Here is a 27,698-nt window from a genome sequence, read left to right as displayed (position 1 = left end):
AGGCATGTATTATTTTTTAAAATTTAGCTTATCACTTTGTTGATACGTATAAATTTTTACTAATTTTGCACTAACTGAAATTAAAATATAAACTCTATTAAAACAGACATATTAATTTACTTACCATTATATCTCTCGCAAACAGAATAGTATTTTTCACTGCAGTTTCCTGTTTTCCAATAACCATCAATGTCTAGGTAGACACAGGCGGTGTTATGCCTTGGTTCTTCAGCAGCCCAGTTAGTGTACATTAGCCTCCAATTACTTACCCACTTGTACCCAGCATCACTCTAAAACCAAAAAGCATAAGGGAATTATTAGAGGAAGTGCAAGTAAAAGTATTATTTATTTAATCTAATAATTAAATTAATAATTAAATTAATTTTAATTAATTAAATAATTAATATAATTGATACTATTAATTAATTTGGCACCAAGGTAGTGCTGCAGATGGCAACCTTGGTGAAATGCTCTCTGATAGCTGTTTTTATCATTCTCTGTGATTTACTACAGATTTCATATTCGAGACCAACTGCTAAGCATCAACAAAGTTTCTTTGACGCACAGCTTTCTATGACATCAGTCTCCCTTGTCTTTACAAATGCAGAAGAATTTCTAACACAGGAAGAAGCAACTTCCTCTGAACAATGGATAAACAAAAACAAATGGAGGAAATGCCAGAAGCAAAGAGGCGAGCAAGAATTTTGAATAGATTAAGGAAAAGTGGGTTAAAATCCCCTCCCCCGTCACTCTTTCTGACTAATTTACATTCACTCACTAATAAGATGGATTAAATGCTTATTTTAAATAGATGCAACTGATTTTTACAACTCAGCAACTCTCAGACACACCAACAATAGCCAAGCCTCTTACAACTGACCCCATCCCATTGGCCCCACCACCTCTGGTGATTACAGAAAATGAGGTACAAAGTCTATTTCACATACAAAAGCCAGGAAAAGCATCAGGCTGAGACAAGATAACTCGTTCTTGCTTAAAAGCTTGTGCTGAACAACTGGCCCCCATCTTCACTTGAATCTTTAATAAATCACTAGAGATGTGCTATGTCCCTTCTTGCTTCAAATGCTCTACTATCATCCCAAGAAACCCTCCATCAAGGAACAGAATGACTTCAGATCAGTAGTAATGAAAACCATTGAAAGGCTAATGCTGGCCCATCTGAAAACCATCACAGATATGCTGTTAGACCCCTTACAATTTGCCTACTGAGCAAATAGATCGACAGATGAGACTGTTAACATGATTCTGCACAACATCTTGAATGTCCAAAGACCGATGCAAGAGTCCTCTTTTGTAGATTTGAGCTCAGCATTCAATTCCATCATTCCAGATATTCTTCCAACTAAACTAAATCAGCTAGTTGTACCTGACCACACTTGTAAATGGATCATAAGCTTCCTAATAGATAGGAAGCAGTAGGTGAACCTAGACAAATTAGATCAGATACCTATACAATTGGGTGGTGTGCTCTCTCCACTTCTCTCTATATACCAATGACTACATCTCAAAAGATCCCTCTGTTGAAGTACTGAAGTTTGCAGATAAAACAACAGTGATTGCTCTCATTCAAGACAATGATGAATCCGCATACAGATAGGTGGTTGAATAACTAGCCTTGTGGAACAATGATGAATCCGCAGACAGATGGGAGGTTGAACAACTAGCAACCAGAACAATCTTGAACTAAACTCACTCCAAACAGTAGAAATGGTGGTAGATTTTAGGAGAAACTCTCCTATACTACTGCCTCTTACAATACTAGACAACACAATATCAACAGTAGAGACATTCAAGTTTCTAGGTGCTATCATATTTCAAGACTAAAATGGACACCTAACATCAAAAATGTCATCAAAAAAGCACAACAAAGAATGTTCTTTCTGCATCAACTCAGAAAGCTTAAACTGCCCAAGGAGCTGCTGATTCAGTTCTACAGAGGAATTATTGAGTCTGTCATCTGCACCTCTATAACTGTCTGATTTGTCTCTGCCATCAAACAAGACAGACACAGATTTCAATGGGTAATTAGAACTGCAGAAAAAATAATTGCTACCAACCTGCCTTCAACTGAGGATTCTCTTCTTGTGTATACTGCACAAGTCAAAAAGAGAGCAGTGAAACTATTTACAGATCCCTCACATCCTGGACATAATTTTTTCAACTTCTACCCTCAAAATGACGCTATAGGGCACTGAACACCAGAACAACTAGACACAAGGACAGTTTCCCCCCGAATGCCATCACTCTGTAAACAACTAATTCCTACAACACTGTCAAACTATTTACTGACAGTATTGCTATTCTTCTTCTCATCCTTCTTATTACCTATTTCATCCCACTTATGACTATAACATTGTTGCCTGTATCTCTATGATTTATATTGTTTTATTTGTTTCCTAGTATAATTTGTTTGCTTATTTAGTAACCTATGACTGTCACTTTGTATTTTTTTCTTTTTATATACACTGAGAGCATATGCACCAAAGACAAATTCCTTGTATGTCCAGTCATACTTGGTCTATTCTATTCTATTCTATTCCATTCCGTTCCATCCCATTCTATTTTATTCTATTCTAATTTCACTACAGCTAGTCATAACTTAATAACTTTAATTGGGATAGGAGGTTGATATTGTTAAGCAAAGCACTTATTAGGTGAAAAGCATGTGAATTATTAGTACCACTTTATAAGGCATTGATAAGATCGCACTTGGAATATTGCATCCAGTTTTGGTCACCAAAATATAAAAAGATGTTGAGATTCTAGAAAGTGTGCAGAAAAGAGCAACAAAAATGATTAGGGGAGGAGACTGAAGGCTAAAATATATGAAGAATGGTTGCAGGAATTGAGTATGTCTACTCTAATGAAAAGAAGGACTAGGAGTAACATGATAGTAATGTTCCAATATTTGAGAGGCTGCCACAAAAAGAAGGGGGATTAAGCTATTCTCCAAAGCATCTAAAGGAAGGACAAGAAATATATGGAAAGTAACCAAAGAGAGAAACAATCTAGAAATAAGGAGAAATTTTCTGACAGTTGGAATAATTAATCAGTGGAAGTTCTGGAGGCTCCGTTGCTGGAGGTTTTTAAGAAAAGATTGAACAACCATTTGCCTGAAATGGTACAGAGTCTCCTGCTTGAGCAAGAGATGGACTAGAAGACCTTCCAACTCTGTTATTCTGTATACATTTGAAGACACCACTTAGAGCAGCAGTTCTGACAATCCTAGTTGCGAGACTGCATCATTGTAAGGCAGCAACCTCATATTTTTCCCATCCTGCCACATACACCTCTGCTTCTACTCCTCTCACACACACTCTCCCTTCATTCTACCCTTTTGACTACCCTGCACTCAACTCTTGTGCCATCAACTCCACAGAAGGCCAGCAGCTGGGCCTTGTCAGCAGTAGAATGAAGAAAAGGAAAGGTCAGCTGGGACAGTGAAGGGTGTCGGGGTAGATGTAGGCAGGGATGGAGTCAGGGCCAAAAGGGCAGGGGGAGATACAGAGGTAGGGGAAGTTGAAGCGCTTTCTGTCATCTGAAAGGATGGCAGGCTGCCAAGAACATGAAGTTTGATTATGTGACCATGGGGATACTGCAATGGACATAACTTTGAGGACCAGCCATCACTACCATTGAGACCTATTATAACTTCAAATGATCACTGAGTGAATCGTTGTTAAGTGGAAACTACTTGAACCCCTTTTTCATTGCCAACTGGTCTCCATGTCCTCTTCCTTAATTGTGAGAAAAAGCCAATCAGAGCTGCTTAAAATCGGAACAATATAAATCTTTTACAGAAATAAATCAATTCTGTGAAAGCATTTAGTCTTCAAGATCCATTTAGAAAATTGTCACATATTTGTCATGTCAGAGGCCTCATTTAGTGACCATGGGAACTTACAGCAGTAATGAAAAAGAAACTTTATCTGTCATCTTTGCATTTACAACCTTTGCCGATCAGTAAAAATAAAGAAAACCTGAAATAAGTTCATAAACAGTTTCAATTTCACTTAGTGGCCTCTTTGTTTAACAATAGAGTTGCCAGACCACCTCTACCCATAACACTTTCTACTCTTAGAAATCCCGTTCTTGAATTCTTTATGTATGTGATCATTTTTCCAAGTCTACAAATTTAAATATAGGGCTTCATTGTGAATGTATAGATTCTGTTCTTACCTCTTGGCTGCTTAGTCCAATCCATACAGGCTCCGTGTACTTGAGCACTTGCAGCCATATGAATGATTCTGCATAGGGGTCTAGAATGGCGGCCAGTTTTGAATTTTCAGATTCACATTTCTTCCTTGCTTCTTCCCAGGTCATCTTGGGACTAACCATAGAATAGCTGCTATTTCCATAACTGATATAGTGAGATGCTGGATCCGTTGGTTCAGAGTAAGGTTCAGGACCTTTGAAAAAAATCAGCCAAGATCACACATAGTGTAACTGATATTGTGAGATGCTTTTGGATCAGAGTAAAGTTCAGGACCTATTTTGTTTTTTAAAAAAAATCAGCCAAGATCATACATAGTTCTGCTATTTTCTAATTCTGAAAACCCTTAACATTTAATTTAATTTTAGTTATTTAATCTCTCAGATCCATACTATGACCAAACTTGATACAAAAAATGAAGAGCACATTAAACAAATAGGTATAGTGAGTCACTTTAAGGAGACCTTAAGGTATACATTTATAATATAAATGTATATCTTTAGTTACCCCAAATATGTGAACCTTTAAAGTCAGGACATCCGTTGAATACTTTTTGGCTAAATACCTGATTCAATGCTACTAAAAGCCTTTATATTGGGCTTCTAATATTTGGTATCATAATTATGTTTGTTAGTTCACTTTATTTAAATACTTCCTGAAATTGATGGTAATGTGATTTAAATTTACAATTTCTATACATTCCTTCACAATGTATTTTCTTGGTTACCATATCTGGCTTGTTGCAATCTTATTTGGCTCAATCATGCTTTTTCACCCAGGTTTTTCTTTTGATATGTATAATTTTTATTAAAACTTTTTAAAACGATAATAAGTCTAACACAAACATAAAATGGGAAAAATAAGAAAAGGAAAGAAATATTATATTATAAATAAATATTATATCGATGTAGTTATATGCTTAACCACGCCGATTATCCTAAGTTGCATCATGCTGCTAAGTTGCTTCCTAGAATCTATCCTATCTAATGATCAAAATCATAGTTCACAAATTCACTTTTTTCAAATTCTGATACTGATCTGTAGAAGATAATCTACATCAGAGTTCTCCAACATTTCCGGCTTTGCAGAGTGGGGCAGTCGGTGGTTTGTGCAAGCGCCACCAAGCACACATGTACACAGCTCCATTTGTGTGAGCAGCATGCATGTACACCTGCTGCTCATGCAAATGAGTATGCGCACCTACACTCACCTGCTGCTCACAAAAGTGAGGATGTGAACACACGTGCACATGCTCACTGGCCATTTCCAAAGCAAACCCCTTACAACCCACCAGTGGGCTGTGGCCCACAGGATGGGGTCCCCTGATATAAATTACACTTCCTTATTCTCTGAAACTAAATTATTTTCCAAGATATCTACAAACTTACCAGTATTTTTTTGGCAGATATAGGACATATTAGAAGAACAGACTCCAACTTTCCAATATCCTGCAAGCCTTTCAGGTTTTGTCAGCATAAAAACACAGTCACCCTATAATGTTTTTGCATAACAAGAAAGCCAAATACAGTCACTGGTATCATGATTGGTACAGTCTTTCTGGAACCCCTCTTTTATAATCTCAAAATAAAAGAAATGTGTTTTTCTCCTGTGAATTTGAAGGCTGAGCAAGTTTTATGTGTTAGGCATTCTAAATCTGGCAGGATCCTTACTTCTCTATACTTATTTTAATTTTATAGATCTTTTATTTTAAATTTCATTTTACTGGATTTTTATTTTCTTTAACCGAGTGTTGAAAATAGTAAAATTCTCCAAAACATAATATTCATGGCATATTTTTCATTTATAAGAAGAGCAAGAGGAGTAAGACTGATTTTTTTTTCAGTATGATATCACGCTCTATTGATGAGCCCAGCAGACTTTTTTTATTTAACAGACAGAAAAGTTATCATATCACCCTGAAGGGCTGGTTTCAAGAACCTCTTACTTTACATTTTAAATGTGTGTGTTTGCTTCTAAAAATCCTATAGAAGATTTCAGATAGGATGCTCCTAAGCTGCACATTCTGCCTCCTTTGCTAAGACAAGCTGAACACTTGTGACAACAGAGATTTAGTGTACACAGATGCAGGACAGTTGGGTTGGAGGGAGTTAACTCTGATACTTGATACAATATTCTCCCAGTGAAACTCTTACCCCAATGGCAATTTGGAAAAAAAAAGATAGAAAGGAAAACTTTGTACTGCAAGCACCTAGTTTTGATGCTTAGATCATATTTGAAACTCAAAGGTTTCAAATTCCTCCCCCCCACCCCAAATAAGGGTTCTTTATAATCCCTTCACAATCATAATGCTTGTTCCAGTTCCAGTTTATTCATTTGTGCAGATTTAACAGATAATCAGAGTTGGAAGGGATCTTGTAGGTCATCTAGTCCAACCTCCCAAATGGGAGACCCTACACCATTTCTGACAAATGGCAGTCCAATCTCTTCTTGAAAGTCTCAAGTGATGGCACTCCCATAACTTCCAAGGGCAAGCTGTTCCATTGATTGATTGTTCTCACTGTCAGAAAGTTTCTCCTTATTTCCAGGTTAAATATCTCCTTGTTCAGTTTCCATCCATTATTCCTTGTCTGGCCTTTGAGTGTCTTGGAAAATAGCTTGACCTCTTCCTCCCTGTGGCAGCCCCTCAAATAGTGGAAGACCGCTATCATGTCTCCCCTGGTCCTTCTCTTTACTAGACTAGCCAAGCCCAGTTCCTGCAACTGTTCATTGTATGTTTTAGCCTCCAGTCCCCTACTCATCCTGATTGCTCTTCTCTGTACTCTTTCTAGAGTCTCAACATCTTTTTTGTAATGTGGTGAACAAAACTGGATGCAGTACACTAGGTGTGGTCTTACTAAGGTTTTATAGAGTGGTATTAGTACCTCCCTTGATCTTGGTTGTATCCCTCTGTAAATACAACTTAGGATTGCATTAGCTTTCTTGGCTGCTGTTGCACATTGCTGGCTCATATTTAGCTGGTTGTCCACTAAGACTCCAAGATCCCTCTCACAGTTACTGCTGTTGAGCCTGGTTTCACCCAGTCTATAAGTGTACTTTTGGTTTTTCTGGCCTAAGTGTAGGACTTGACTTTTCTCTACATTGAATTTCATTTTGTTAGATATGGCCCAGTGTTCTAGTCTGTCAAGATCCATCTGGATCTTGAGCCTATCTTCTTGGGTGTTAGCTATTCCTGCCAGCTTAGTATCATCTGCAAATTTGGTAAGTTCCCCTTCTATTCCCTCATCTAAGTCGTTAATGAAGATATTGAAGAGTACTGGGCCTAAGACGGAACTTTGTGGCACCCCACTGCTTACTTCCCTCCATGTAGACTTAGACCCATTAAGGACTACTTGTTGAGTACAGTTTTCCAGTCAGTTGCAAGTCCATCTAGTGGTGGTGCTATCTATTCCACTTTTTTCTAGCTTACTAAGAAGTAGGTTGTGGTCTACTTTGTCGAATACCTTGCTGAAATCTAAATATATTATGTTCACAGTATTTTGCTGATCTACTAATTTAGTCACTGTGTTAAAGAATGAAATGCATTCATTCATTAAATTTATATGGCCAGCCATATCACAAAAAGAAAGATTTTGTATCATTGTAGGAATTCAACATCAAGCAGATTAATTCCACATTTGTGGGGAAATAGAACAGAAAAAAACCCAACAAATTGGACTTACTTTATATGAACGAGGTGACCCTTTAGCCCAATTTGTAAAATAGACTCCACTCCCATCAGTCCAGAGGAAACGTCCCCCCCAATTCACGTCAGTCAATCCAGTCCAAGTATTACCACTAACACTTTTCAACTGCACTGTGAGGAAAGCTGGGTGGAGAGAATATAGATATATTTTACAACCAAGTATTGTCAGGCTTATCACCAATTAAATTTTGTTTCAACTTTTCAAAAGTTCATTTTGATTATGTTAGATTTTAAAAAGTATCTCAGAATACCAGATCAAACTCTGCTCACATACAATATTTATGACAGCCATTTCTATGTTCCCATCTTAAGGTGATCATCTATAAAGCCTTTCATGGCATAGGGCTTGGCTATCAGAGGAACCCCCTCTATTCAATTGTTTCTGCCTGCCAGGTATATTCTGGCAGGAAGAGTCCTTCCTTTTGGATACTAGAAGGTACCAAGACCATTGACAGAACAGAACAGAATAAAAGGAGGATGGCAGAAGAAATTACACACAATTTAAACTGTTGCCATAAACTGAGTTATCCAGATTGCAGCTTCCATCTCTACATGGTGGCTCCTTCCCTCTGGAACATCATCACCTCCTTTTCATGATCCCATAATCCCTTGTGGGGTAGAGTCTGAGCAACTGAATGGAGCAGAATGTTTACTGGCCGGATGCCCTTCCTGTTACCAATGTGGAATTTTATTCAGCAGATACCCTCTGGAACATTATCTTTCCTGGAAATTAGACTGGGCCCCACTTTTGACACTGTTTCTTAAGGCCTGAATATGTGCTGGAGAGCTCAGAGTGGCATGGAGCTCATTAGATGGCTGATTTGAGTGTGTGCTGTCACTGAGAGTGGGTGGATGGAGTTGTTATTTTATTATTACTTTATTATTGTTATTTTTTTCTACATTGTGTTTTGATTGTCTATAAACTGCCTAAAGTAACTGTGAGTAAATAGGCAGCTATATAAATTTAAATAAATAAATAAATAAGTAAAAAATTAAATAACTTTTCCAACGGGCAAAAGATTATATAAACTGGAAGTTAGGAAAGAAAATTGGGCATAGACATTCTTATAATTAAAGTAAATATGGTTTAGAGAAATGATTGTACCTTGAACAGCTTTGTTTGGTATACTAGCCAGATTTCCTCCTAGGTTTCTGCAGTGATCACGCGCAGCGCTCCAGTTTTTCTTCTCCTCTTCTCTGAAGCCAAATATTTGAAAGCACTAAAAGGATGAAAAGAGATTAATTAATACCTTGGTTAATTGATTAATTAATAAATCAAGGAAGGATTAATTAAATAAAATAGAAACAACATATAATCGTCAATCATGAAATGAAATCGTAATTTTTTTAGCAGAACGTATTAAGCAATTCTGTACTAGTAACAATTAAATTCTCCACTTTCTTTTGGAAAAAATATGAGCAATAATAAGTTAGCATTTTTGTTAGCATAGTTATATGCATCCTTATCTATTCTTTGTTATGTAATTGACTTCTTAATATTTTTATATTAATGATAGTTATACAGCCAGATTTGTCCCTGCTATCCTAGTTCTGATAATATCCAGCAGAAAGGAACTGATGAAAAAAAAAAGTGCTGAAGTATTTCAAAATCTTGGTGGCCTGCCTTGGGGATACCATGCAAAGAAGAAAGATTCAAATTACATTGCTCAAGGATATGTACCACAACACTGTAAGTTACAGAGAGACTTCCACATATAATCTGTGACTTAGTCACTGTTATGAGTAGCTCCCCAAAAGGTAATTATGATCCAGATTTAATGTTCCAATATCTATCTTCCTCCCACAGCCATGTGATCACAATTTGAGCATTTGGCAATGAGCCTACACTTATGGACATTTGCAGTATCCCATAGTCACAAGGCCAAAATGTATTACTTTTTTTTTTTTTGCTGAAAACTGATGTTTATTTCTGTTTTCCATTAAAAAATTGCCCAATGCAGGCAGTGGGTTCATTTAATGACAATGGCATTTGCTGCATTCACTTTACAGCTGTCACATTTACTAAACGATTGCTACATTAAAAAAGTTGTAAAATCAAGTTGGTCGTATGATAACCAGCTTAATGATCAGCATGACTCACGATGGTAAGTTGTTGTTCAATTATAGTTGTAGGTTGAGGACTACTTATAATAATAACATAATATATTATTATTATATTGTATAAATAATATAAGAATTAATAAAGAGAAAACATTTAAAACACCATTTACATTTATGGAAACAAAGCAAAAGTCGCATTTAACTGAAATGTTAAATCTATTTCTAAGAAATGTGGCTGTTTTTGTACTGATAACATTCATATTTTTCATTTTTACTATTACAGACATTTCTGTTTTGTGGCATGATTACTGTGTTCAAATATTGTACCTAATACAGATGTGATGTACCTAGATGTGATGTAGCACCATGGAGTTATCTTTCTCTGAACTACCTATGTTTACTGAGAGGTCTAAAAAGACTACTGGCTACCTGTGGCAAAATTCAAGTATTTTGCATATGTACAGGGAGTCCTCAACTTGCAACAGTTCATTTAATGACTGTTCAAAGTTACAGCAGTACTGAAAAAGAACCATTTTTCATGCTTATGACTGTTGCAACATCCCCATGGTCACATGATTTATATTCAGATGACTCATATTTATGATGATTGCAGTGTCCCAGGGTCATGTGATCCCCTTTTGAAACCTTATGACAAGCAAAGTCAATGGGGAAACCAGATTCACTTAACAATTGTGTTACTAATTTAAGAACTGTAGTGATTCACTTAACAAATGTGTAAAAAAGTCGTAAAATGGGGCAAAACTCACTTTAACATTTAAAATTTCTCACTTAGCAACATAATTGTGCTCAATTGTGGTCGTAAATTAAGGACCACCTGTAACGCCTCTAGGATGTTTTCTTGGTATATTTGTAATTGCTATATTAGTTACCTTATCATTATACCAAAGCCAGCCTTCACTGCACCCTTTTGGAGTTGCAGGTAATGTGGGCGCTGCAGTTGTACGGATAGAGCTATTATGTCTTTTGCAGATGAAGCTTCTCTCAGCACCGCAGTTTATATCATTCCATACACCTGATAAAAAAAACATTGTCACCTGGGAAGATTAAATTATTCTTAAAGTAAATAGCAACAGTTCATATATATGCTGCAACTAAAATAATGAGGATGAGAACAATAACAGAAAGTGCAACAATGCATACTGGAATCTTACAGTATTTGTGAAACAATAGAAGCAGTTATCCCTTATTGACCATTCAGTAACCATTTAAAATTGCAATGGCATTAAAAAAAGAGATTTAGAACCAGTCCTCAAAGTAGCGGCCATTGCCATGTCTTGATGATCACATGATTGTGATGCAGGGACAGGGCAATTGACATACATTTAAGACTGTTTCAGTGTTCCATGGTCACTTGATTGTCATTTGTGACTTTCACAACCAACTTTCAACAAGTAAAATCAATGGGAAAGATTGTGGAAACCTGCAAGTCACAAATATGACATCATGATTAATGACTGCAGGCAACTGAATGAACAAGTGCAGCTGGAACCACCATCATAAGTCAGGTGCAGCCATGTGTGTTTCATCTTATGATTGTATGGCTTAGTGATGGAGTTGCCAGTCCCAGTTGTGGACAGTAAGTGAGGACAACTTGTTTCTTATTTTTGTAGTCTGTATGTTAATAATTCCAATATATGGTTCTATAGAAGATATTGATAGGTGATTTTCGATCTGTTTTGGAATACAATTGCTTTAATCCCTGACCATTAACAAGACTATTTGGTAATATAATTGAAAAGAGAAAAGAAAAGAAGTTTGAAAAGTGGAAAGTGATATATCGCCATCTAATGGTTAAAGACTGTTTTCCTTCAGAATTTTATGGAAAATCACTGGTCTTATAATTGTTATGAGATAAAAGACTAATAAAATAGCAAGAATCCCGGAAACTTAAAAAAGGTGGGAGAAGCTGTACTAAGAGGATACTTGAATGCAATTTCCTGGAACTGTTGGGTGCTGATTGTGATAAAGAGACAGAAGGATTAATAAGGGAAATAAAGACAAAAGGAGACTTTTGGCAAAGATCACAAAAAATGGTTTTGAATTTTAATAACTCAACTGATTAACAAAAAAAATGGAAGAAATAAGCAAAAACTTTAAGTAAGAATTGCAAATTTTGAGAGGAATGTTGAAAGAAAGAAGAGAATTATTGGACGTACTGGCAAAAAAATAATAATGGTGATGCAGTCCGTACAAGAACAAAGAAATTTCACAGAGGAGGAGTTAAAGGAAGAGGAAAGTGCCTCAGATGAACATGGAGAAAAAGAGATATTGCCAAAAGATATTAAAGGAACTAAAACTATGTCACTGATGATAGAGTTAATAAAGAAAAGAAAAAACACTCCCAGGATTAAACAACAGAAGAAGAAATTCTACAAGAAGAAACTTCAAAAAAGAAAACAGGAAAGGGTGGGGGAGAAGTAGGGGTGGGATTCAAATTTTTAAACAACTGGTTCTATGGGCATGGCTTAGGTGTTGGGCATGGCTTGATAGTCATGTGACTAGGTGGACGTGGCTTGTGGTCATGTTATTGACTGGGCGTGGCCAACTCAACATCACTCACATCGAGGCACGCATCTCCTCACCTGGCCTCTCATGACTGTGGGGATGCTGCAACAGTCGTAAGTGTGAAAAATGGTCATAAGTCACTTTTTTCAGTGCCATTCTAACTTTGAATGGTCACTCCACACAAGCAAAGTACCAACAAAGGAGGGGGGAAAAACTCCAGAGAAGTTCCTAAGACAGGAAGTCTAGTCCTGCCAAGAATGTAATAAGGGTTAACGGAGAGGCAGTTTCTGTAAGCAACACGAGAATGTTTCCTTCCTGCCTTCCTTACAGGATTAGGCCAGTAATTTCTTCTAACAACCATTTCTCTAAACTGCTTAGAATGTTAACAACCGGTTCTAATGAATAGGTGCGAACCGGTAGAATCCCACATTGGGGAGAAGATGGGTGACTGGCAGATGGAAATAAAAAGGAAAGATCAGGAAAATTTAGAAAAGGGAAACCTAGCTAAAACCAAAAGAAATGACAAGGCCGAGAGATTTAGAGATAAGGGTTAGATATGATATAAAAGGGCGATGCCACATGGAATGTATTTGGGTATTTTTTTTATTAGGAATTTAGAATGGGGAGATTTGAAACTCAAAATTGAATTAAGAGATGTTAAGAGGTTTTATTATTATTAATCCATTCACGTACACAGCCAACGACCCAGGAGATTACAGCACAAGGCCCAGGATGTCACAACAACAGAACTCAGAAGATCATCACACAGCCCATGACCCAGGTCATTACGACCCAGGAGATTACAGCACAAGACCCATGATGTCAAAACAATAGAACTCAGAAGGTCATCACACAGCCCATTACCCAGATCGTTACAACACAGGAGGCTGATAGACACACAGCCAATACCTCAGAACACATGTTCTTACGAAAAAAAACAGACAATCTGCAAACATCAACTCCATCAACAAATTAAGAAGTGACAACACAGCCAACCTCCCCACCAGTATATACAGGGAGATGGCAGCTCCGATCACGCTTTGCTCGCACAAGCACAAAGCTGAAAACACCAGCTGAAAATGGTGAGTGGGACCTCATCGAAACGTTGCCAAGATGCTCTCAACTTTACATGGGAAAAGACCCGAACACGCCAAGACCTTCATATGTGTGTGTGTGTGTGTGTGTGTGTGTGTGTATTTTTCTTAAGTTTTCGTGGGTATCTATATGTATGGTATTCAGCTTTGTTCGGGTATTTTCCCACGTCATTATAGTTGTGCTTTTAAAGTTGTACCGACGTCTCAGCAGAATCTCATCTGTCATCATCAGACTTCTGTATTGTGTTCGTCTGTGAGTCAGGCTTTCACAACTGTTTCTGTTTTAAATTTAAACTATTCACTTAAGTCCCGATAAAAGAAACCCTAGAAATCATCAAAAATAAATACCAACCACCCAAACACCTCATGGAACTAGCAGAACACTACTTAACCAACACATATTTCATATACAAAGGACAAAGATACAAGCAAATTGAAAGAGCCCCTATGGGATCACCACTGTCACCCATCATTGCAAACCTGTTCATGGAAGAATTCGAATCCAGAGCCCTAGCCAATGCCACCCACAAACCCAAACTATGGCTAAGATACATCGATGACACATTTGTCATTTGGCCCCATGGAAAAGAAAACCTAAACAATTTCCTAACACACCTAAACAGCACACACCCAAAAATCAAATTCACCATAGAAATGGAAATAAACAAACAACTATCATTCCTACATGTACTAATCTACAAAAAAACAGATGGCACACTAGGACACACCATATACCAGAAGAAAACACACACCTACCGCTACCTCAACGCCCAATCTCACCACCACCCAGCACAGATAAACTCCGTGGCCAAAACACTAGTTGCCAGAACCAAGCACCTGGCAGACAAGACACACATAAAGACTGAACTATGCACCCTGACTAAAGTACTGACAGCCAACGGCTTCCACAAAAGCAAAATCACAGGCCTGATCCACAAAAACACACTGAGACATAATGGAGACCTAGAAGATTAACAGACCTATGGAACAGCTGTCCTGCCCTACATAAGAGGTACTACAGACAAAATCAGTAAGATACTACACAGGCATCACATCAAGACTGCAGCCATCCTAAGAAACCCCAAAGATAAAATTGACCTGGAAAACCAAGGCATATATGAAGTCCCCTATGCATCATGCCCTGTCACATACATCAGACAGACCAATAGAAGAATAAGTACCCGCCTGGATGAACACAAAAAATGCAGTAAAAAAGCTGGAACACACTTCCTCATTAGTCCAACACATGAAAGCCACAGGTCATAGCATCAACTTCAGTGGCACCAAAACCCTAGCCACTATAGAAAACCCCAGCTACAGAATTATCAGAGAAGCCATAGAGATTGAAAGAAGACCTGAAAGCATGAATAGAAGAGATTACTCCACCAGACTGTTGATTATCTGGAAGCCTGCACTCACAAACAAAAAAATCTCCACACCACAAGCCAAGCAAACACCTGGGCACAAACAGACCCCCCTTGATATCTCCAGCTCAAACACACCCCAACCAGGTACCCAGATGAAACCTAGCTTCCTAATAAAGAACAGCCATCCGTTTACTCGAAGCCAAGCTGCACTAAAGGCCTCCGATATAGGAAACACAATGTTGCCAGCCAACCAAGACAACAACACTACAAAACAAACAGAAGATATTAGAAACACCAATCAAGCAGAACACAGCAAACTCCAAGACCAATAAACACAGACCAAGATTCCCAACCAATCAGCTTGAAGAAAAAAACAATGAGGAATATACCATGTGGATCCTAAATACATTGATTTTTTTTTTATTTTTTTTTTTAGTGTTTATTATATGTTGGTCTTGAGTTAATTAATGAAGATAATAATGTATAAGGCAAAACAAAATAGGTGTTAAGCTGAAAATGGAAATAATAGGGGATAAAGAATTGGAAATATATGTGAGGAAATTATTTTGATATTGAATTAATGAATTGAAATATGAAATAGAAATTTATTTAAAGGTCAGTGGAGTGGATAATAATTTGATGTGATATTAAATAAGAAAGTTGGAAATGTAAGTATGACTATGTATAAATGTAATCTGGAATCACGTTGCTCACGTGAAGAGATGTGTAAAATATAAAAATAAATAACTTTTTAATTTAAAAAACCAAGACTATTTGGGGTATCTGAGAATTGAAAATTGGTTTTCCCTGGGATAGTATAATACAGTAAATAAGTAAAGTAGAGTTGGATCTATGGATAAAACTATAAATTCTTGGTTGGAGAATATAGCACTTAGATTTATATACCACTTTATAGTGCTTTACAGCCCTCTCTAAGCAGTTTACAGAGTCAGCATGTTGCCCCCAATAATTTGGGTCCTCATTTTACCCACCTCAGAAGGATGGAAGGCTTAGTCAACATTGAGCCTGGTGGGATTTGAACTGCCAAATTACAGGTGGCTGGCTGCAGAAGTAGCTTGCAGTACCGCACTCTAACCACTGTGCCACAGAGGCTCTTCTAATATTATAATATGCTACAATATTATACTTTTGTTAATGTCAATATATCATAATGTAAAACATGCCAATTAGAGTTACAAAATAATGGTTTTCCGATATATATATATGGTAGAATCTATGAAAATGTGTGCTAGTTAGCCCAAATTAAACAATGCTGTACCTTATCCTGAACATATACATACTGGGAACTGTGAAAAACATGAAGTTTTTGTTTACTTGCCTGAATTATGATACATAACTACACAATTTTCATCATCATTTGAAAAGTTGGGTTCACCGGGGGCCCAGGCTTCATATGTCACGGGAGTTCCATCCATCCAACTGAAGAAAAATATTTGTCAGTCATCTACAATGCATGAATTTATTAAACTTACTTTTTTATTATTCCTTGTTTTGCCAAAGAGATAGCAGGATGAAGGGGAAAAAAGGTAGCTGTTGAAATATCTGAAAAATATTGGCCTGAAACTGTTTCTGACCATTCTAAGCTTTGGAAAAAGTCTGTTTCAATCCTGAAACTTCAAAATCCAAGCAAAACCATTTCCGAATCACACCACTTATGAAATGGTTTGTACAATGATAAAACATTCCTGTTGAGGTCCAAATAGTTGCTCTCAATGCACAAAAACCGCTGAAAGATTGAGAACGGATGCTGTGAGGCTAGAAGAATTAGAATTACAAATGGTTTATATACTTCCGTTATTCAATCTCTACATTATTTAAAGACAAAATAATCCTGCCAAGGACATTGTAAAACAAAAATAACTGAAATAATACAAGCAATTCATAACCTTCCTTGCTGGCTTCCCCGCTGACTTTTCTTGTGGAAAGCCTTCAGAAAAGTTTGGGTGATCACATGGCCAAAGGATGCTGCAACAAGTCATAAGCTGCTTGCCAGCTATTGTCCAAATGCTGTTCATGCAATCATGGCCAGAACTTTGAGGACCAGTTGAGGGTCCCTTCACTCAGTGCCACCCTAATTTTGACAGTCATTGAATCACAGGTTGATATGTATAAAAGCATACTATATTGTCAATTATCTAGATTTTTTTTAAAGAAATTCTGGGACTCTAATACAGGTAGTCCTTGACTTATAACAATTTATTTAGTGACCATTCAAAGTTATAGCGGCATTGAAAAAAGTGATTTATGACTATTGTTTATACTTATCACCATTGCACCATCCCCATGGTCACATGGTCAAAATTCAAATGCTTGATAACTGACTCATATTTGGGACAGGTACAGTCTTCTGGTGTCATGTGGCTTTTTGTGGCCTTTTGTGACTTTCTAATGAGCAAAGTAAAATGTTACTAACTTAACAACAGCAATGATTTACTTAACAACTGAGTTAAAATAAGTGGTAAAATGAAACAAAATCCACTTAATAAGTGTCTTGCTTAGCAACAAAAATTTTGGGCTCAGTCATGATTGTACCCTAATAATGTTCAAAAGGTTGAAATATCACATGGCAACATTCATTGTTGCACAGTTACATGTCTGTGCTTAGGTTTTTTATTATCAAATCTCTAATGGCATGTTCAGAGCTTGAGAGAGATTCACAGCCTGACTATTTGCACATTCTTTGGTGAACTGCTTCCTTGCTGGCTCATAGATTACTAAAAACTGAAGAAGTGCTTATCTTAAGAAACAGAGTGATAAATTGTGTTCCAAAATGAAAGCATTGTCATGAAAGCTGATTTTTTTTTAAAAAAAAATCATTTTGCTTTCCCTTCAATAAATCTTGTTTTTTTAAAAAAAACTTGTCAAAATCTTGGCAAGGGTTTTGCTAAGAGCTTAATAACATCTTTTAATCAAGTGTATTATTAAAAATAATTTAAAACAGAATTATATTGCACACTGCAACATTTGTTAATGTTTTATATACATTATTCACCTACCCGAACTTTTTGTCAAGACCCAAGGTTAAACCAATGTAAGAATCATAACCAATTCCATAATGGTAGTCCTAATACATAAAAGAAAGAATAGGAAATAAAAATAATTATTTAATGCTTTAATTTAAAGTAATGGTGATTTGCAAGTCATCTTGAATGGAAGCAACTAATCATAAAATAAATGATATAATTTTGAAATATGTTCTGCTTTTTAATATTGTAGTACTTTTGAATGTTCATTTGATTAAAACGGTAGCACCTACATTATTGTTTTTTAAATAATTTGCTTCCAACCAAGTTGACTGCATTAAACTTCCATTGATGTTAATTTAATGGGCCTCATCTTAATATATATTTTATCCAAGAATTAAAAAGAAATTCTTCAATTTCTGAAAACTTCTGGATGTCACATCACACACACATATATTACACACACACACACACGCACACACACACACGTACATTTTCTGAAACCATTTATTTTGAATAAGTAATTATTGCATACATTTCTTACATATTTACACAAAAATATTTTTTCTTCTTTAGTCTCAATGGTGGTAAGATCACCACCATGTTTTTTGCAGAACATACATACATATGCACCTACCACACATATACTTTATAAAGCTTGTTATTTTTCATAGGTAATTATTGTATATATTTCTTACATATTTCCACAAAAACTCTTTTTCTTGTTTACTCTCAATGGTGGTAAGATCACCATGATGTTGTTTGCAGAACTTCCGGGCTTTTTCTGCAGGCATTGTTGTATTACTGAAATAATACTCATTGTATTCAAATTGAATCCATCCATCTTCAATTCTTGTATAATTACTCTCTGCAAAATAAGTAGAAGAAATGACTTATATGTCTAGGATCCCTTCGCATCCATTTCACAAAATCACAAAGCAAACAGAGCCACTTGATGATTATGTGCTGTCCTTTTGGGCAAAGCTCTTCCTCCCAAGATCTTCTTAATAGGAACAAGCACACCCAAAAGACACATCCGTGTAACAGCTGGCAAACTGACCTCAACTAAGTGCTTCCAATAACTGGAAGAGGCTTCTACACAAATATTCCAGAATACTCAAATATCTCTTCTGTGTATTAGATATACTTGGATGAGACATAGGACAAAGCAGTGTAAAGCAAAGCAGTGAGGAGGCCTGTTAGGAATGATAGTCACCTAACAGTTGGGTTGGAAATATATAAACCAGGATAGTAATTTAATACTGTATCTTTAAGAGAATGCTGAAATTGTGATTGGCTGAGGTTCCTCCAATGGCCATAAGATGGGGCCAGAAACCTGGTTTCTTTCTCCTTGCAATTCCTGTTTTGCCATATTGCCTGATCGTCGTTCTACTTGGATTGCTGTGAGTCTTGCAACTGTTAGCAAACTCCATTTACTGAATTTTGTTTATGATACTTGACTTCATTTTTGGATTATCCCTGGACTGATACTAACTGATTTAACCATGTATGATTTGGACTGTTTGTTGGACTTTGTTTACCTGTTTACTGAAAGTAAAACCTACATTTTACTATTCAGTGTATCTGTATGCTGGTTGTGTGTTATTCAACATCATTCTCACTACATTTCCCTAAGTGCATTCATTCTCCTAATGGGGACTACCTCAACAAGGCCATTTTAATTTGCTTTCAGAACTAGCTGGAGAGAGAAATGGGTTGTTGCTTTAGCTCACTTGAGTCAATCAAATCACTATCACTTCATTAAAGCTTTGCATGTTTGGGAATGTTTTCTAAACATGTCCAATGATTTCTTATGGAAATGAAAAGTACCCTATTTTTTTTAGTAACATCTCTTTGGTTATATTTCTAAAAATACTAGGGAAATCCCTAGTCAATTAATGCCTATGAAGAGAACTATGACACCTTCCTTTCACATAAGGAAAATCACAATGTCTGTAGTTCTACATCATGCAGAGCTAATGTCTAGTTTTATTCAGTGGTCTGAGAAATTAGTCTGCTCACAAACTCAACCATCATGCATCACATTTTAGAAATGTTCCTTTATGTCATACAGCCAAATTTAACTCAAAGCAATCTGATTCAAATCAAACTAAAATACAATGCGTAGCCATAGCTTCTAATAAATATTATATTTCTGACATTAAATTGCCCAACATACCAAAGTTGTCATTTGGTTCTTCTTTTAAGGTTGAACCTGCAAAATTAAATATTTTAATTATAAGGAATTCAACTAAATTTATCACTCCATTTTGCAAAAGGCAATCCACAAAAAGTGAAATGTTGTACTAGCTTAATGTACTTCTGCATTTGCAAGGGAAAAAAATAATAGAAATCTAGATTCCAGTTTTCCCCAAAATCCAAATGGCCCCCATTTTTTAAAGAACTATAAAGCCCTGGCTCGTGAAGAATCAGATCCCTCACTTCTCTGCACTTAACATCCTTTATCTTTTTATTGGTTTTATTGTAATTTATGTGTTTGATTCTTATGAGCTCAGAATCATTGAAAGTCAGGCAGTGTATAAGTTTAACAGATTAATAACATTATTGCTATTATTATTACAAATTATTTTTTGTCATCAATAATACCATGTACTAAATACTTGAGCATCATATATATTTGACATTGTATTGCATTACTTAAGTTGTATATATGAATATAAAATCTGCAGTAAAAGTTAATTGTATTTAAGACTCCTAAATTTCTCCCTTAAAAGAAAGGGACCATCATGTGAATGCTAAAAAAAACAAGGTTTACAGCTGTACAATGAATAAATCTCTGTTGTTTATACTAATAAACTACATGAGAAAGAAAAACGTATTACCTCTTGTCATTTGGCAGATCCAATTATAGAACTCCGAGCATTTCTCTTCAGCCCAATATCTTTTACTTCCCCATATTGATCTGCATCTTTCATTATTTTCATTTTCTGAAAACCAATATAATGCTGGTTCATAGTTTACCTACAGTAAAATTAAAATATATTTACATATTCACTTTCTATAGCCATAAATTTTAACATTTGGAAAAAGAAACAAATGTACAATAACTACTTTTTAATAATGTGCACATGTTTGATGGACTATTAGCAAAATTTTACCGACATGGTTGAAGAAGTGGCAGCTGGCATGTACTTTTCATATTAGCATGATTCAGTGATCCAGTGTATTGATATACAACTTCACATATTTTAACACAAAATATGGTGTAATGCTAAAAGAGGAGCTAACAATAGTTGTAACTTTTCAAGATATCTGTATGGCTTTGTTCTTATGTTGTTCTAGAAGACCTGTGATAGAGTTATAAAACATTGAAGGTAGGGTAGGACAAGGAGACAGGACAAGGTTTTGAGGATAGGACAAGAATCAATAGGGGAATCTTCTATATAGTCTTTAAAAGCAGCCCCATGTACAGCATATTTCAGCAGTCCAAGTATGAAAGCAAGATAGGTGTGACTGTGAATAATGTCTCACATTCTAAGACAGGCTGTAAATGGCACAATAGATGAAGTTGTGCAAAAGTATCTCCTCCTCATAATTGCAGTATATCTCAAGGGAGCATCATTCTATCCATAACTAGAGATGGAATCTCACTGCAGCCAGTTTGCTTCTTAACTTCAAACTGCCTCATCTTGATGGGATTAAAATCCCTAAGGTATTATTTAAGTATTCTCAATTTCAACTGTTTCTATGTTTATCTTTTTACTATTTTGTAAGTCACTCAGAGTAGCCTTATGGGTATGATGAGCAGCATATAAATTTAATAAATTAATAAATTAGAATATTTATCCCCTCCAGAACCTAGTAAACTCCAGAAATCAGAAAAGGGGACTCAAATGAATCAATGGCTGAGGTATAAAGTTATATATCCCTCATTGATTATATTTAACCTCATATCAATGGATCATATTCCTGACCAGTTTTAGATAGATACTAAATAAAAGTGGGAAGGGTATCAGGCTCTGAGGACAAACCATAATTCATGGTTTAGAATTTGATAATCATGCCAATTGAAATCCTTCCTTCAGAAAGAAGGATCATGACAATAGTGTTCTTCTTTCCCAGTTCACAGAATTAATCCAGAAGGATACCATTGTTGATGGCAACGAAAAGTCACTGAGAAGTTTGGTTAGAACAATGCAATCAAACCGCTAGCAGCCACAGAAACTGTCAAAATAACCTGAATCAAATCAAATAGCAACATCTTGTTAGATTAAGATTTTAATACTTAAACTGTTAACTAGAATACTGCTTTATGCCTATGAAAATATCTACAAGAAATATTACTAATACTTTATTACATTAAATATTAAGAATACCAGAAATTCCAGTTAACATTTGCATTTTGCATGCTAATCATATACTTACAGGAGACCCGTCAGTCCAAGTGTATCCTGGGCTGGAATCCATGATTCTTAAACCAACCCAGCTGTATTGATATTGTAATCTAAAATATAATAATCAGCAAATATGTTAAAATATAATTTATGCACATGTCTTGATTAAATACAACACTGCAATTTTCTTTGTGTTTTTTTTCACACACAGAACATTAGCAAGTTAGCAAATGAATAATCCCAAGAAATGTCCAAAATCTTAAATATGGCATATGCCCTTACAGCTGAAATATACCTACTTGAATGGGAATAGATTCTGATGACTACTATAGAACTTATTTAAGTAATTGTGTATAGGATAATACTAATACTTTATTGATAATACTTTATTGATAATACTTTATTGAGATGATGGTAATTATGACTGAATCTGGATCTGAATTCTGTCCATTCAGTGTTATTTCTGTTGTAACCATTTAAGGAGTTGGATTTTTTTAATCGTGATGGGGAATTTATCCACTGATTATTGATATAAATTGGATCTTTAATTCTGAGGGCCCTGAGAGAAAACTATATGCAAAGTACTTCAGAATGAATATATGTAGGATTATGAAGTTTACACTAGTTATGTATTCCATGATGATGAATTCAGTGCTCCAATAAACCCTTTGCCAGGAGTGTTTCTGCCTTGAGATATAAAAAAAATAAAGTTTATTATACTCACGGTTCATTCAGTAAAAAAAACTCTCGGCTATTATGAAAAGAAGCCAGGTCTCCTCCAATTGATGTACAAAAGTCACGTGCCTCATACCAAGTTTTCTTTTCAGGTCTCTTCACTTGATATGCCTAAATGCATATAAATATATCTCATTACAAATGAGAATACTCACTGCAGTTGTCTACTTCCCTTCTTGGCCCATATTTAATTATCTTTTCAATTAATTATCCAAATTTTTGTGTTTGATACATTCTGTTTTTACTTTTTTCTAACCAATAGGATACCTATTGATCATCACCATCATCATCTTTCAATGACTCCCATAATCTCTTATGGGATGGAGTCTGGGCAACTGAATGGAGCTGAGTATTTTCTGGCTAGATGCCTTTCCTGTCGCCAATGTGGATTTTTGTTCAGTGGATATATTCTCACTGGGTCCCATTGAGAGAGAAATATCTGCCTCTACCTAGGATCGAATTCACAACCTCTTGATTGTGAGGTGTGAGCTCCATCTCTAGGCTACCACACAACTCCTAATAGAATACCTATTGATGTTAAAGAGAAAATGGAAGAAGTTAAATGGAGAGGTGTTTTTTGCTGCTGCCATGAATAGACCTATGCAAATTGGATGTAAAAGAACACTTGCTGGATTTTCTATACATATTCCCCACTCCTCTTTCCATGCAAGATGATGATAATGGTAATGATGATGATTTAGACATGTGTCTAAAAAACAGATAGGCAACCAGTTTGGTGTAGTGATTAAAGGCATCAGGTTAGAAAATTGGGGGAGTTAATCTCGCCTTAGACATAAAGCCAGGTGGGTAGCTTTGGACCTATCAGTCCAGTCCTAGGAAAGAGGCAATGACAAACTATTAATCAAAAAAAGTTGCCCACGTTTCTGAAGGGATTTCTCTAAGCAGTCTCTGAGAAACAAACACAACTGAATGGAAGAAAAAAATATTATGACAAATCCACACAAATGAAGTTACAAAGAGTTAAAAATATACAAAGCATTGATTGCAACAAAAATGCCAACTTGTAACCTTTCTATTAGTCCCATAACCGTCTTAGGCTAATTCAGTAATAATAGTTATCTTGATTGGATTGCTTAGATCAGGATTTCTTGGGACACAGTAGTTCAGTGTCTTAATATAATTAATGGGGTTTCAGAGAGTGGGCCAAAGATAGGCTGACTGAAAAGAAATGTGATCAGTTTCCATATTCTCTATGATTCTTTCTTTGTTCTTCCAATCACTGTATTGGCTTTTCAGAGGATTGTTAATAATGACTGAAGGGCACCACATTCTCCCTGGAAGGGAGAGGAGGAGAAGCTGGGAGGCTGCTGCAGTGTCTGGCTCTTGACCTGGCCTGTCTCAAAGGGCTGGTTGACCAAGCCAATGTTTCAACTCCAAAACAAGCTGACCCACCTTGAAGCACACATTCCTCGTTGGACTTGCAGTCCATCCTTCAGGACATGGGGGAGGGGGTGTTGCTCTTGGGATTGGAGGAGGCGTCACCCCTTCAGCCAAATGCTTGCAAAGAAAGGCAGCCCTCTCCTCACAATTGACAACATCCCACAGTCCAGCAGCTTCTCCCGTTTTCATGGCAACGCAGCCGGGATTTGGGCCTGGCAGAATGGAAGACCAGAGCCAGATTTAATGCATCTCCATAGACAAGCTAAACAAGATAAAAGCTTTCCTGCTAGGATGTATTTACTCAGACTCCATACCAGGCATTTTTGCATTCCAGTGAGTGAACTGAATGGTGTCTCCATTGGTCCAGTTGAAAGTTCCTGGATTCGCTACATCCGAAAGGCCAATCCAGAAATATTTTTCAGGACGGTGTCCAATTTGGCTAGTCAGGAAGGCCTGCTCAAATCTGTGGTAAAAATAATTCAAATCAGGATGGTCTCTGATTTTCTGTTTTCAGAATCTGCAGATGGTTAATCCTAAACCCAATTTATACTTTTATTAGTCAATCCACCTCAAAGGATTCTTGTGGGAGTCAGGAGTATTCAGTACATTTCTATATATTAAAAAGGTAGGATAAAATCAGCATTATCATTATTATCTTCTCAGATCGGAAAGTACAATACTAGATTTACAGATTCCTGAGCTAAAGAGTTTGCTCCCATAATATACATTGAGACTAGCAGGATTGGAGTTGAATCTTTCTTACAACAAAGACTATGGGGCAGTATTATTCTGAAGATTTAGGATAAGGACATAACTCCATCTTACTGAGGCCTGTTAGTAAATGCTTCCTGAGGCAACCATCCCCAACCATGGTAGAGCCTGCCCAATCCCAATCCCTGTTACAAATAAAAAAGCCACATGTGGCAGCTCTCTCTCTATCTGACTCTCTATCTGCATCATAATTTTCAACATTGTGGACTTCAACTCCCAGAATTCGCCAGCTGTCTGGGGAATTCTGGGAGCTGATGCACATATCTTAGGTTGCTGAGTTTGGGAAACACTCTATACACTCTGAAGCATCTTTTGGAAACTGGAAGAACTGAAGAGCTGAATTAACATTAAAATATATCCTGGAAAGCATTTATGGAAAGCATTTTGAAATATTAATTAATCATAACAATAATCAGCAATCCATAGAAAACTCAGGGAAATAAACCAAGCTTTAGATGATATGTCAAATGAACTCACATAAAATTAATATGAAAAATTAGGTATAATTCAGAAAAATGAATAATCCACAAACATCAGGATAAAATAATAAATGGACAGTTTAGAATTAAGAAATGAAATCAGTGAACATGATTGCCATGCCTACATGTTTTTCATATGTTACACTAGGTATCACAGCACAGTTTACTTTAAAGTAAATTAGTTTAAAAAGCAGATAAACAGAAAATCTGCTTTCTTTGCTAAGTAAAGTGAGAAAAAAGTGAATAATCTTCTGCAAATAGTTGGTCCAATTATCTTGAGTTCATTTATAGATGATAAATAGATAGATGATAAATAGATAGATGATAGATAGGTGATAGATATTTGATAGATAGATGGAATATTTTGTTCTGTCCCTTTCAACATATTTACCTATTCTCAACAGAGATCAGAAATCCATGGTTTGTTTCACAAGATGTCTTTGCTTCTGAAAATGTTCCAAGTGTCTTTCCAATTAAATAACAATAGAAGCCATATCTTTTCCAGCCCTGTTAACATAGCATACATACACACAGAATAATATTAGCCTAAATTTATTTATTTATTTTTTCACTTTCATCCTGCCCAAATCAAAGATTCACCGATTCACCAAGTTATCTTGATCAAAGAGTGACTTTTAATTATTTTAAGTTCATATTTTATATGGTACATAGTTATAGTCTCAGAATCCGTGTCAAGCTTCAGATTTGTTTAATTTTGTAAGAACATTGCTGAAATTTGGATGTCCATACAACTTACACCACAGTTTACTTTAAAGTAAATTTGTACTTGTGCCACTACAAATCAGCATTTTTCAGTTTCAGATTTAAAAATATGTATCAAAATGTGTTCCTTCAGTTTAACCATTATCTCAGGTGGTTTGTTTGTTTTTTTGTCATATGGAAATGTGAATAAATTGTTTTTTTATAATCTTGCAGAGAAAATCTTTCTATCTATGTGATTGCTAAGAGTCGACACCAATGTTAGGAGTGGAGGGGACCCGAGGTGGTAATCAGCTGGTTCTGACCAGTTCTGGAGAACTGGTAGTGGAAATTTTGAGTAGCTTGGAGAACCAGCAAATATCTCCTGTGACTGGCCCTGCCCCCATCTATTCTCTGCCTCCCAAGTCCCCTCTGATTAGCTGGGTCTTATTTTGTTGCCCTGCATAAGAGAACGGAGTTGGAAAGCAGTTTAATGGAGTGGGGGGGAATGGGATTTTGCAGTAATCTTCTCCTAGGAGTGGGGAGGCAATAGAGATTTTACAGTATCCTTCCCCTGCCATGACCAAGCCAGGTCCACAGAACTGGTAGTAAAAAAAAAATGAATCCCACCACTGGAGACTATTAATCTGAAGGCAAAAGTAGCTTTCTGGTTGATATTTCCAATACTTTATAAGAAAATGAATAACTATTATAAAAGATCAAGAGCTACACAATTCTTTAACTTACTTTTTGGCATTTTGGATCAGCAACTACTTCGGTTTCAGGAAGAAATTCTGAAGACTCTTTTTTACAGATGTATCCTAATTCATCTTCGCAGAAATGATCCGCCATGTATCCATTCTGAGGATGGAAGAATGAACAAACCTCACTGAAAAGGAATCCATTACTTTTACCCCTTCCTATTTTTTATGATTTATATTTTTGCTTTTTTTTCATGAGCGGGATTACTGCACAATACTTGTTATAGCTTAATTTGTCAAAAATCTGCAGACATACTAACATCTTGCAAAAAAAGGTATAAATATTTAAATTAAGTTGGGAATGGTAAACATAGTCTTTAGTCCACAAAAATTAAATTATTCCAAAATATAATTCATCAATATTACCTCAAGTTTCCAAAATATAAAATATAATTGCATTGGGGGTTTTTTTCCCACCAAATATACAGCCAGGAGCACACTTAAATCCAAATTTCGCACACCTAAATAAGCTTTTGTTTTTCAGTCAATGCAGATTAAAATTTTATACCCAGTCTTCTGAAAAAAATG

The 27,698-nt window shown here is 36.1% G+C and overlaps 1 protein-coding gene across 1 annotated transcript in view; it reads right to left on the bottom strand.

Moving 5' to 3' along the window:
* LOC113446441 (macrophage mannose receptor 1-like) overlaps positions 1–27,698 on the bottom strand; it is a 47,578-nt gene that overhangs the window by 6,628 nt on the left and 13,252 nt on the right. The window contains exons 8-24 of the mRNA XM_026716096.2: positions 27,157–27,270; positions 26,102–26,217; positions 24,775–24,923; positions 24,473–24,672; positions 23,049–23,170; positions 22,356–22,434; positions 20,813–20,951; positions 20,149–20,184; positions 18,668–18,837; positions 18,003–18,070; positions 16,325–16,425; positions 10,889–11,031; positions 9,043–9,157; positions 7,915–8,060; positions 5,623–5,725; positions 4,201–4,430; positions 125–290 (exon numbers count right to left, since the gene is read on the bottom strand). Coding sequence (XP_026571881.2) covers positions 125–290; positions 4,201–4,430; positions 5,623–5,725; positions 7,915–8,060; positions 9,043–9,157; positions 10,889–11,031; positions 16,325–16,425; positions 18,003–18,070; positions 18,668–18,837; positions 20,149–20,184; positions 20,813–20,951; positions 22,356–22,434; positions 23,049–23,170; positions 24,473–24,672; positions 24,775–24,923; positions 26,102–26,217; positions 27,157–27,270 — 2,197 coding nt within the window. The remainder of the gene's footprint in view (positions 1–124; positions 291–4,200; positions 4,431–5,622; positions 5,726–7,914; positions 8,061–9,042; positions 9,158–10,888; positions 11,032–16,324; positions 16,426–18,002; positions 18,071–18,667; positions 18,838–20,148; positions 20,185–20,812; positions 20,952–22,355; positions 22,435–23,048; positions 23,171–24,472; positions 24,673–24,774; positions 24,924–26,101; positions 26,218–27,156; positions 27,271–27,698) is intronic.

The sequence above is a fragment of the Pseudonaja textilis genome, chromosome Z, assembly GCF_049901715.1.
Source record: "Pseudonaja textilis isolate UNSWEBS1 chromosome Z, rPseTex1.2, whole genome shotgun sequence".
Lineage (NCBI taxonomy): Eukaryota > Metazoa > Chordata > Lepidosauria > Squamata > Elapidae > Pseudonaja > Pseudonaja textilis.
This window is presented reverse-complemented; position numbering and strand designations above follow the sequence as displayed.